The sequence below is a fragment of the Primulina huaijiensis genome, chromosome 9, assembly GCF_012295235.1.
Source record: "Primulina huaijiensis isolate GDHJ02 chromosome 9, ASM1229523v2, whole genome shotgun sequence".
In the NCBI taxonomy this organism is placed as follows: domain Eukaryota; kingdom Viridiplantae; phylum Streptophyta; class Magnoliopsida; order Lamiales; family Gesneriaceae; genus Primulina; species Primulina huaijiensis.
Genome location: NC_133314.1, coordinates 1944317 through 1958037, shown reverse-complemented (window position 1 = coordinate 1958037; position 13721 = coordinate 1944317). Strand labels below are relative to the sequence as shown.

At 33.1% G+C, this 13721-nt stretch overlaps 1 protein-coding gene across 1 annotated transcript; it reads left to right on the top strand.

The window, feature by feature from the left end:
- The first annotated feature begins 8731 nt into the window (after positions 1-8731).
- Positions 8732-10092, top strand: LOC140984824 (F-box/kelch-repeat protein At3g06240-like). Its single transcript, XM_073452471.1, has one exon. It carries the CDS (start codon positions 8803-8805, stop codon positions 9955-9957), a length of 1155 nt encoding a protein of 384 aa, XP_073308572.1. The 5' UTR covers positions 8732-8802; the 3' UTR covers positions 9958-10092.
- The last annotated feature ends 3629 nt before the right edge of the window (positions 10093-13721 follow it).

Genomic DNA, 13721 nt, shown 5'->3' with positions numbered 1-13721 from the left:
TATTTTTAAATAACTATTAAGTTTAGCATTTTAAATCCTAACTTATTTATTTAGTGGATTCAAGAGTTTAAAACTTTTAAAATTAGCATTTTTGTGGATTTTATTTTATTAAAGGAGAATGCTATAAAATTAGTGTGTATTTTATTTCAATTAAGGAAATTGAGTGAGTTAGTGTTTGATTAACTTTAAATTAGTGGTTAATTCATGATTAAGCAATTTATTTTTCCCTAATTTCACCACTAACTCACGTTAGTCACACACACACACACACACTTACACCTTTTTCACACACACAAAGCCGTAACACACACACACAATCACAATTCATTCTAGTTTTATTTTTTTTTAAGAGTTATAACCTAGGGTTCTTGAGAAAACTCAGTAGCCGCCCCTCCCTTCAAAGATTTCAACAGTTTTGGTGATTTTGTTTCAAAAAAAAAAAAAAAAACCGAGCCACATTCGTCCCGGATCAACCTCGCTTCCTTCCCCGCGTCGGTATCGTCGTTTCGGTATTTTATCATAAAAAGGCATGTATATTCTATTTTTCATGCGTCGATCTCGTCATATTATGTGTTGTGTTGTTATTTATGCGTAATAATACAAGTGTGATGTGTAGAAGTCTGAGCAATTATGTTTAGATCACTTTTGAAACCGTTTTTGGATCAAAAATCACGTTTTTACCGTCTTTTCAAATACTTCAATTTTTCGGTCGTGATTCTGAGAAACCTTTCAACATGAAAATTGTAAAACTTTTTGATACCTTCGATTTGAAAGTAAATTCAAAATATTTGGATAAAAATTGAGTGAGTTATGGCGTTTTTTGTGAGACTGCTCAAACTATTTTTTTTTCCTGAAAATTATGATATTGATGCGTTCTTGAAGTTTTTGAGTTGCAGGCTTCGTTGGGAACCGTTGGTGGATCGCTGCTGCATTGGGTATTGAGAGTATGACAAGGGGACAAATTTTGGTGCTTAGCTTTGTGTCGGTAGGCACTTGGTTGCATTAGGAGCCGTAGGAAGTATTTTGGTGTCAAAATTTTAGTTTACGGATTTGTTGCTCGTTTGGAGTTCGTTGACGTTTGGAACATTTTTATGGAGTCGAGTATGGATCATAGTGTCCTAGGATGAGTCTCGAGGCGTTGATCACTGTATGTGTAATCGAAATTGGAGAGTATAAGTTTATGAGTCGCGGAGTCCAGTTTGTTCGGCGCCCGAGCAGTAACTTTTTGCCGCCCAAGCGCCATTCTTTCTGTCCGAGTGTTCTTCCTAGTAACCTCGGCGCTCGAGCGGAAATTTGCTACCGCCCGAGCGCGGACCCTGGCGCTCGAGCGGTAAAGTTTTACCTCCCGGGCGCCACCCCTTCTATCCAAATATTTTGTTCTTTCTTCTTTTCAAGTTTTAATAGTAAGTGCATGTCTTTTATTTTTGGAAAATGTTCACATATCATTTTAGAGATTGTTCGGGGTTCGTTGTCATGGGTTAGTACGATTATTTAATGAGGTCAAGTCGCGAGAGATCTAGAATGTCATAAGATATTTAATTACTTCGGTGGTGAGCACGAGTACCTACGTCTAAGCTATGGAATGTAAGTGCAAGTAATTACGTTAGCATGTGCAGCAGCGTCCCCAATCGAAGTCCAACGAATCCCTCAACGCCAAGTAAGTATGTTCGACGTGCAAAGAAAATATTTTCCAGTTTTTGAGGTATGCTAAATGTCTTGTGACCAATTTATGTATGGGGTTGGAAAGCGTTAATCATAAACGGGGACGAACCCACCTTGTTAAATTATGAACGGGTTTAGATCAAGATTGAAAAGCGTTAAATCATGAACGGGGACCAATCTGCCCTTTAAAGCATGAACGGGGATATCATGTATGTGGCAGTGGATACGTCCCTATCATCCCAGTACTGTGGTTTAGTCTGATCAGGCGATTATGTTATGGGTCACTTGCTTTGAAACATGCCTCTACGCAAAATGATGAAGTTAAGTATGTTCAAGTATGCAAGCATGTTTAAGAAAAGTTTATGTTGATGGCACGTCTAAGTATGTATGTACGTATGTTCAAGTTTTTAATATGCAAGTTCAAGTTTTAAGTATGTATGTTCTATTTTAAAATTGCATGTGATTTTATTATGTAGTACTTGTTACTTCCAGTTTATACTTGTTGAGTCTTTAGACTCACTAGGCTTGATCGATGCATGTGAGGATGTTTATGAGGAGACCGAAGGTGGTGACCGAGAAGCAAGCTTGGACTGAGCGGGAGGCTAAACCCGAGGACCGTCATGTTTTAAGTTTTATGAAAACATTTTATACTTTTGTCAAACTTCAAATTTCAAATCATTTGGTTGCAACGACTTGTGAGACGTACAGTTTATTCTTTTATTTACATTCAAATGTTCATGTTTATTTAAGAAAATTTTTAATTTTTCCGCAACTTTTGAATAGTAAAAGTACGGTACGTTACAGACAAATTATATTAAAGATATTCTACAACGAATAGAAAGGACAAAAATGTAAAGCAACATCTCTGAAGAAAAGCAAAACCAAAGAATTTCACCAGCAACAACACGGGAAAAAGAAGAAACATTTGTATCACGTCAATGACAACATCACCATAGGCAAGATCTCTGCAATTTTTAGGGATATGTTCATGCCAACAACTATCGTCGTAGGGGTAAAACAACGGATAGTGCAACTGATCATAGAATCCAAATAATGCTCTTTATTTGATGCATCAACCCATCTCCATGCATAATGATATCTCGTTCATAAGAAATATTAACAATATCAGTACCCTCTAGCCAAATTGTTGGAACATTTCATGTTCTCAATCTTGATTTTGATGTTAACAAAACTTGTTATTATGTTTCTGACAATTTACGTGAGCGCGCAGAACTGAAACTGATCAGGCGTAAGTGCGCAAAGCTAAAATTGATCAGAATTAAAAGTGATCTGAGCTAAACTGAATCGAAACTGATCCAAACTGGAACTAATCCAAGAAAAACTAAAGAATTCAAGACGCAAACTGAAAGTGTCAACAACTTGCAAAACTGAACCAGTTCTACTGATATGCAAAGACCAGTTCAACTGATTGTTCAGCTGATAGATGGTTCAGGAGAAGACCTTCAGAAGTCCGGCCAGCTGATGAAGAGTTCAACTGATGAAGAGTCCAGCTGAAACAGTGAAATCAGTTCAACTGACGAGCCAACTGATTTCACCAGTCCAGTCAAAGACCAGTTGAGCAGACCAGAACTGAACCAGTTGATCATCTGACCAGTTAAGAGCACCATTTCGACACTGACCAGTTCGAACTTATCCACATCATCAGTTCACGGGCCAAATGACATAAGTTCAGAAACAGTACAAAAGATCTTTAACGGTCATATATTTGAGTCCAACAACTATATCAGTTTCGAGGCCTATAAATATAAGATCTTGGAGATCAATCGAGGGCTTTTTCAAGAGGTTAAAAATAGCTTTGGTAGGAGATTCAAAGCATGGGCAGTTAGCATGAAGAAACCAGCTAGTTGAGAGCACAAGTCCTTTTGTGAGAATACATTTGAGATGTACACTGTAAATGATAAATTCCTCATACACAATCACTCACACTTATATGAGAGTTAAGCTGTAATAGATCAGCTGAGTGATGTCTTAACACAAAGACGTAAAACAATATGTTTGTAGTCTTTGCATAAGAAACATTAAACAATACACTGATTGTGAGATGCTGCCAGCAATCTTGAGTGCTAGAAGTTCTAGTTGGGTGCTTCTCTTCAGGATCGGATTTGTACAAGGAGTTGTATGAATCAAAGTCTTCTAGTGATATCCTTCCCAAGGAGAAGAAGGGGTGACGTAGGAGCATTTGATGTCTTCGAACATTCAGAAACAAATTTGTGTCTATTTAATTATTGCATTTACTTATCATCTTATTGTTTTAAAGATGCAATGTTGAAGTATTTATGTGTTCTTCAAATATCAAAATATTATTTACCAAAAGTTTGATAAAATGCTTCAACCAAAATGTTTTTCACTCTTTCAACTTGCATATATTTTAAATTGCTTTACAAAATACTTAATCGGTTTCTACGAAGGATTATTTCGAGTATTTTTCGCCTGGTTTAAACCAAACTCGATTTAATTCATCAGTGTTCAATATTTCAAGAACCAAGCTATTGTAGCTCAACCGATTCCCCCCAAACTGATCCTAACACAAATAGCTGCAACCTTATCTGTATATGGATAATTATCACACCTATAATCAACAAGTTCATTATTACAATATGCAACCTTAGGCCTTTAATCATAGGATATTGATAATTATAACACATATAATCAACAAGTTCATTCCAGTTTGTGATCTTTTTCTAGCCTTTAATGTATCCATGAAAAACAACATGCATGATACCATCATCGACATCTGAATCATCAATGATAGACATTCTTTAAAACCGTCGCAATTTTTTAAATAGTGTTGTAATTAGCGACGGTTTTTTACAACACTATTTAAAAAATTGCGACGATTTTAATAAAATCGTCGCTAAATATAACGACATTTTAAGTAAAATCGTCGTTAAATAGAGCAACAATTTAACCAAACCGTTGTTGTTTGTCCAAAAAACACGCTAATCCACAACGATTTTCTAAAACCATTGTCGTTTGTCCAAAAAAACACGCTAATAGACAACGGTTTATATGACCCCCAAAATAAACGGTCCCAAAAAAACGCTAAAAGACAACTGTTTTTAGAAAAATGTTGTCTTTGCTTAAAAAACGCTAAAAGACAACAGTTAGCGAAGGTTTTTACTTAAGTGACGGTTTTAGATAAAACCGTTTCAAAGTGTCTATAAATATCCGTATTTTCGGTCCATTTTCATCCACACCTCTTCACAACACTTAAAATTTTTCTCTCTTAGACGATTTTAGTTTCAATTTAGGTGAGTTTTTTTGCTTAAATTCTTGGTAAATTTTTAAGTGTTAGTTAAGATCATAAATATTGTTAACTTAGTCAAATTGTAAGGCATTTTTGTCGATTTATTAAATTATAAAAGTAAATTTTTTTTATTTTACTAAAAATATTAGCGACAGATTATATCTAAAATTGTCGCTAATTAACGACGGTTTTTCTCTAAAATGTTGCTAATTAGCGACAACTTTATAAAAAACAGTCGCTACTTTTTCAAAAACTTTAAACTGTCGCTAATTTTAGCAATGATATATCAAAAACCGTCGCTAATTAGAGCTACGACATCAGTTTAAATCCGTTGTCGTTGAACGTACTTTCAACAACACTGTCAGTTACAACAGTTTTCTGGCGGCAATGACAACTGATAATATCCATTCTCGTTTTGCGTTTTTGTTGTAGTGGACACCATCCAATATCTGAGCTCTGCGCTTGGCGTTCGGTGGTGTGGGTAAGGATGGTTCTTTCCTTCCAAATCTCCGAAGCACACATGGACATCTTCTCAAACTCGCTTCTATGTAGCTCATTCATCAGCTAGTGGCAAAAATCCCATGACTCCTGATTCTGAATTCAGTTAATGAGGTGATAATACTCTGTTTGCTTCCATCTACCTTTCCTGAATGTGCAAGTAAAGAGTGCATGGCCCGTGGTATCCTCCCCGCAATTGCATAAGGGACAATGACTAGATACCAGGGTATTCCATCAACTTTATGCTTCTAAGACATCTGTGGATTATGTCAACTTTAGACTTCTAAGACATCTATGAATATCCTATGTGATCTGATGAGTTAATAGTGCAATGAATATCTGGCCAGAGTAAGACACGTGCATTATGAAAATGTGTTTTCTTAATTACACATATCATGCACTATTATTTCTCAAAGATACATCATATCATTCTCGAATTCATTTGCAACTCTAGATGTACCAATGATTGCAGATTTAATTGAGATATATGAGTTAAAGGGACCGTACATTACGCTAATCATATCTTACTTGTTATTTTAGGCAATTTCAGTGATACCTAGGAGATAATGAGGCGATACTATTATATGCTCCTATCATGATCCGATGATGCAATCAGACTTAAGTTCCGACGTTCTTGATTAAGGGGTTGATGAAAAAAATGAGGCTAATTACGATAAGCCCGAATAAAAACAAATGTTTTTTTCTAAATCACACAAAGTTGTGAACCCGTGGCTAGCTGTATCCTTGAACTAACGAAGATCACACAAGTATTTGATTCTTTGCTATCGTTGAGATAGTTAAATTAAACGAGTTGAATTTGGCGAATTTAGTTTGTGTGAAGATTTAATTGGATATGAATGAGAATATCAAACATGATATGTTTATGGCCCTTATATGGCATGATTATATGATTAAAAATTAGGGACCGATATCAGTAAATTATGAAAAGTAGAGGAATCTCAGTGCCTAGGTCAAGATATGCTAATGTTCAGGCTGATGGTTTGTTTGTACAAAATATTTTATGCATGTTATGTCATGTTCGAAAATCATGTGTATTTGTTATGTATATGCTCGAACGGTCTTCGGTTACTGAGTGACGACCATATCACTTATCCCTTACTCTACACTATCCAAATAAGTTAGATTAGGAAATCAAGGAAGAAGAGCAAGATCAGTTTTGGGGCTGGTGAATTCAGTTTTTAATTCAAGTTGTAAACGCTTTCGCAGATTTTTATCGTTTTCAGAGTTTATGTTGTAAAGACAATTATATTCTATGATATTTATGAAATAAAATGGTTTAGTTTATAAATGAGGCTTATTGTTTGGCGACCATGTGATTGTTGAACAATGTCGGTGTCGACTACCCGATCTCGGGACGTGACACTCAAAACTGAGACGAAATCATCTGCTACATTTGGTGCTCCAACCCATACTACACTTTGCTCAATCAAGTCTCGTTTGCACATATAATTAAAAAATAAATACACTAAACACCATACATGAAAAAAATAGAATAAATCACTGACAAAATTTTTTAATTCATCTTTTTTTTTTAATAATTAAAACAACATCGATATATTGTTTTAATAATTTAAAGTTCTTGAGATACAATTTATTGTCGATTTTTTTTTAAAAAAAATAGATCAATCGAATGTTCATCAATGATTAATTGTATTTTTTTTCATACATGATTTTTAGTGAGTTTAATTTTTAATAATTTGTGCAAACGTGGCTAGTTTGAGCTAAGTCTAATACAGTTTAAAGCACCAAATGTAGCAGATGATTTCGTCCCACAACCAATTAAAGCTATAATTTAATAGTTTTTCATATTATACATATAAAATTCCATAATATGAATATTTTTTTACTTTATTTACTTTTTTCTCAATTTAGTATCATTAAAAAGTTTTTCTAAACATCCTAACCTTTAAATGCAGAGTCCGTGTAATTATGATAACACATGATAATATATTCAATTTTATTTTTTGTAAAAAAAATTTCAACATAAAATATTGCAATTAAAACTTACTCTATTTTTGATTAGTTTTTTTTCCCATAATTTCTGTACTTTTTAGTAATTCTACAATCATTTTTCATGAACTTAATCAAAATTTGATAGATAAAAAGATATTAAATAAATTTGTAAATTGGAAACTTTTTTCGGGCTTTTTGTACAGATATTTGATTTGGTTGATAATTAATATATTTGCTATGGTAAAAAAAAACTTATTTTGCGACTTATAAGTTAAGTTAAATGTATATACTAAAAATAAAGAAAAAAAGGACTTCAATGCAATTTAATTTGAGATTAAACCGGAAACTATCCCAAACAAATGAAATTAAACCGAAAATTTTACTAGTAGGTCACGTGTCTTAATTTTGGATCTTTATTCCACAATATAACCAATTTAATAGCATAGATTTAGAGTTTTCGATTAGGGTTGAGCTCGTCCGGCCACATAATTTAAGTGGATTGGATTGAGATTTTGCAACTCATTCGAAAATGGGCTTAAACGGACCGGTCTATGCAGGCAGGGGCGGAGGTAGAGCCTTTTGTACCCAGGCTTTAGCCCGGGTGGTCCAAAATTTTTAAAAAAATTTTATATGTAAATTTTTGTATAATTTTGAATAAATTTGATATTAGTCCGGGTAGATCAATTTAAAATATTAAAGAATGTTAGAGTTTAAAATTCTAGTCCGAGTAACACCAGATTCTCCACCACTGTATGCAGGTTTCGGGCCTAGGAAGGGCGGGACGCGGTTGACTCGGGTTGGCCGCGGGTTGAGAAACAAAAAAGAATTCCAAAATCGAAAAATCCAAAATAGATGGCTGTTGAAAAATTATTTAAAAATGTGAAAAATATTTGTGTTGAAAATGTGAATATTGAATGTTGAAAATTAGGTAAAATTAGGTGTTGAATATTGAAAATTAGTGTGTGATGATGTAGGTAATGATGTAATTTATTTTTGGATTATTTGTAAAAATTTTCTATAAATAGATCTCTCGTTTGTGAAGAAAATCACAATTGAGTTGAGAGAAAAATATTATAAAGTGTGTAGTGTGATAATTTTGAGAGTTTGAAATTTTTATTTTTTACCGTAAATTTTTACTTTTTCACAACAGCTTCTTCCATATTCTACAAACATTTTTTAGGGATATTTTGCTAAAATCAGGTTAGAAATTGAAATAAACATATCTAACCATGAATTTCGGATTTTTCATGGAAATGCGTATATGAAATGTTGATTTTATTTAACATTTTTACGGCGGTATGTACACTGTCAGTCTGCTTGATCTGGTTTTACATCCTTTGACAACTCTTTACTTATTAGGGCACAAAATTATAAAGTATCCACTTTGAGATTTCGTGAGAATGGTGAATCGACAGCTGCCAGAGGATGTAATCATCGAAATTTTGATACGTCTCCCGGTGAAATCAATAGTAAAACTCAGGTGCGTTTCAAGAACATGGCGTGATTTGATTGGGAGTCCTATATTCATCCACAGATACCAAAACCGCGAGAGAAAACAGAGTGTGTTGCTTGTGAAACGCTATTTGATGCAGAACAATGGACCCGAACCGATGCTCTCTTTTCACCATCCAGATTTCCCCGAATTATTGGTATCCCCCAATCTATCCATTCCAGTTTTGCCTGATCTAGTTTTCCGTCCTCGCATTTATTCAGATGTCCAAATGTATGGTCCTTGCAATGGGCTTGTTTGCATCCCATTCGTTGATATCATTTTCTTATGCAATCCGGCATTGCGAGAATTCAAGCCGCTTCCCCTTCTAAACATTCCCTGTCCACAGGGTTATGATGTCTTTCCTTTTGAATTTGGATTTGGGTTTGACCCAAACACTGGCGCTTACAAGGTAATCCAGATTTCTCTAATCGCTTCAGATAACTGGGACGATTTTGTACGCAAACAAGATCATTACAGCAGGATTGATTTATACAATTCAGCCTCCAATTCATGGAAGCGTATTGATGCAAAACTACCTGAGATGGTTTATGCACGTTCTTTTCAAATTTTCTTTAGTGGGGTTCTTCACTGGTTTGCATGGATAGATAGTTCAGAAAACCATCCATGCATTCTTTGCTTTGACATAAGAACGGAGGCTTTTCAGCTGTTAGCGTTTCCTGAAGATTTCCCCAAATCAGAAGACATCCCCAGCCTGATGGTGTTAAATGAGAGTTTGGCAATGGTTCGATATCCACAGTGGAGCGAAGAATCCGGACGGACAGAGATAGAGATTTGGGTGATGAAGCAATACGGGGAGAAAGAGTCATGGACGAAGCAGTTTGTGATCGGCCCTTACATGGTTGTTTGCCCTTTTTTGTTTTTGAATGATGAGTGGTTGCTGGTTGAATCCGAAAACGGCCAATGGGCTGTTTGTGCACTCGAAGGAAACCAGTTCGTGGGATTACAATTCTACGGAATTAGTTTTAAGTTGAGTGCTGTGGTTTATGTGGAGAGTTTGATAAGTTTAAATCACATAATATCAGGTGTTCCTGAAAATGAGTAAAGATTATTATATTTTAGGATCTTAAACATGCCTTGTGTTCTTATCATCTTGTTATTGTCTGTCAATGAATGTGTGAACTCGCAATCGTTATTTTTTGGTGAGACGTTTCTTTAGAAGACTAGATTATGGTTTGTTTTGTCTTGAGAAAAAGATTTATTAAAATCTATTCAAGTGTTTGTAATTTCATATTTTGAAAAATAATTGTTACATAAGTTAATTGTCATTATAAACCTTAATATTTTATTTAATTGTTACAAGATTTTGCTATTTTTAGACTTCAAGGAATTATTACTAGTTTAGTTTACATCATGATGATGATGATGATGATGATGATGATAAAGCAAAATAAATAGATTTTTCGTTGAGTGCCGGCTTATTTGTAATATATTTTTTACCATAATATTTTTAGTTCATAATATTTTATAGTGGAATGAGAGGTACACTCCAAATGTTGTTAATCACCATCCGTCCTATTGTTTTAATATATAAAGTGGCCGTAATATCTTTTATTACTCTTTTTAACCTTTTGAATTAAAGCTCTAATTTAATAATTTTTCATTTTATGCATATAAAATTCCAAAACATGAATATTCTTTTCCTTTATTTACTATTTTCTCGATTTAGAATTATTAAAAAGTTTTTCTAAACATCCTAATCTTTAAATGCAGAATACATGTAATTTTTATACGACATGATAATATATTAAATTTTATTTGTTTATAATATTCTTTTTCCAACATAAATTAATGCAATTAAAACTTGGGAAAATTGGAGATAAATCTTCAAGCTTAAACTTAAATTTATTTTAATTCTTTAGTGTTAAAAAACTTTGTCCAAACTCTTTAAAAAGATAAAAGTGACAAAAATACCTTTATATTTGTTAAATTTAATGATTGATTTTACTCGACTTTAAAATAGTATCAGAGACATGTAAAGTTTATTTCAAACATTCAAATTTATTATTACGGTGTAATGAAATGTTTGAGGAGGAGAATTTTCTCAAATAACATGAATTCGAAATCAGGTTCGAAATTAATTATTTACATGATTTATTCCAGAACTTTGGAATAATTGAAATAAGAAGATCTAACCAATGTTAGATATCTAGAAGAAAGTGGAATTTATCAGAGTCCTAATGTAAACTTATGATTCAAAATAATAGGTTCTTAGAAATAGTACCTGATTCTTCTAAACTCTCCAAAGATCATAGAGAAATATAGAAGACAATTCAAAATTATAGAAATATGCTGTATTATGTACCCAAAATGTGGAGAAAATTCTTGAAAACCAGGAATACATTCTTGGAATATTAAAGGATTTTCAAACAAGAATTCAAAATCTTAAACATAGACCAAGTTCTAGTAAAAAGACTTCAGAATGAAGGTTACCACTACCCTATGATACCGAACCCTTATTACATCAAAGAGAGAAGACCAAAATGATAGCAAAACCTTTAACTGAAAAAGAAAAGATGATTAATCTAATTAAAACAGTCTCTGAAAAAAATTAATTTGATGACAAATTTAGAAAATATTGGTCTCGAGGATCTCCAAGATCTTGCAGAATCTTTTGCAAATCTCAAGATTGTTGATCTAAAGATGAACAGAACTGGGGGTGAACAATCCACCATAACCTGGTCATCGTCTCAGAAACCACCACGAAAAGTGTAAGATCTCAGAATATAAATATGAGATAATCCCAACCAGACTTTCATACTGGTAGAGAATCACACCCAACGGGAACGAGGTCAAGGAGAAATCAAATTCCTTGCACCAAACATCTTATGAGAAATCTGTTTTATAACCTATACATTCTTATGGGATTATTCTTAACCTAGATGTATTAGACTTCAAAAACAGAGAAGATATCATAGATTATTATACATCTGCTATGAGAATTGCAGCAGACACACTTGATCTCAATAGAGAAAGATTCATTAAATTATTAGAAACGAGTCTTATGGTATCAGTTAAAATTGCTTGGGACATGATTTCGGTAGAAACCAAAGAATCAGTTCTAGCCGGAGAATCTCTCAGCGAGATAGCTGGAATAATGGTTATAAGGGTAAACTATTTTAATAGTCAAGATACAAATAAGAAAAAGAAATACGCTCAAGCTCTGTATAGTCTTGAATTACATGATATATATTTAGTGGACGAATATATTATGTTGTTCACCAAAAACTCAAGATAGAAGTAGCACGAACCATGTCCCATATTCATATCGGAGCAATTCACATTATGATAAAAACTACTTTTAAAGAAGGAATATATTCACCTATTGATATGCTATATGCGATAAAAGAATGAGTAACCTTCAAGATTCAGTACTGGGAACAATCTCAAGAAATCTCTATGCAAGGAAAGTTGTAGGAGTAATTTATCCAAGAATGTCCTACAACCTGGCAGATCGAGATTTTAACCGAGATTTGTCATTGCATCAGAACTTCAAAGAAAAAAGCTGATGAAAGGGGGTAATAGATTGTATTCTATTACCTATCAAATCTCATATACTCTATCTAATACACATCATTCAAATTTTTTTTATCAGAAATGGGTTCATTTAAATATCTGAAATATTTGTTTTATTATAATAATTACAAATTTGTTCATTTTATTTGTTTGACAGTGCATGCGAAGATCGCAAAACCCTGACTTGCTTATCTTTGATCTAGAGATCGAAAGAACTGCACGAAGATTAAGAAAAGCAAGAAGAGAAGAAATTCAAGCAATGGCCGAAAACATAGAGAATGACAGACATAACCTGCCATAGACTATACCTATCAGAGATCACTTCCGACCAGTTATCAACACTCATTATTATGGCATTGCTCGAGGGACCATAAACGCCAACAATTTCGAGCTGAAGCCTGCTCTGATAAATATGGTTTAGCATAACCAGTTTACGGGAACTGTCACTTCTGATCCCCACGTTCATTTGAGGACCTTCTTGGAGTTCACGGATACGGTAAAAATTAATAATGTTTCTGACGATATTATTAGATTGCATTTGTTTACAATAAAATTTTTTTTTGTTTTATTATAATAATTACAAATTTGTTCATTTTATCTGTTTGACAGTGCATGTGAAGATCGCAAAGCCCTGACTTGCTTATCTTTGATCCAGAGATCGAAAGAACTGCACGGAGATCGCAAAGCCATCGTTCTCCCCATCTGGTTTTATACAACTCAGGTCCTAATTCATGAAAGTAAATTGATGTAAAATTTCCTATAATTAATATCTTGGAAGATGGCTTGTTGTCTTATCATGTTTTCTGTCTCAAGTATTTCTGGAATGGGTTTTGATTTTATTGTAGACATAGATATGGAAATGAAGAAAGCCTTTTTAGCTAGGTTGTATTACATTGAAATATAAGTGCAAGGAAATCAATGTTCCGAAGGAGAAATTTCATGTTAATCTTATATTAATACCCCAAGGCTCTGTTTGGTACGTGTGATAAGATAAGTAAATTATTAATAATTAGAATGATTAAAAAATGGGATATATGGATTAATAGTATGATGATATAAATAATATGGTGTTTGGTATGATTTTAAAATGATGGATTAATTTTGTAAATTTTATTGTAATGATCAAAATGCCCCAAATGTTAATTAAATATATATTCTTAAAATAATTGGATAAATAATTAAATATTTATAATTATAATTTACATTTATTAAAATAATTTAAATATATTTATTATAAATAAATTTTTAAATAGTATTTATTTTAATAATTAAAATAGCAATAATATTTTGAAT

Bases quoted from the DNA above. Each gene is read 5' to 3' on its own strand.
- LOC140984824 (XM_073452471.1), top strand. From the start codon at position 8,803: ATGGTGAATCGACAGCTGCCAGAGGATGTAATCATCGAAATTTTGATA.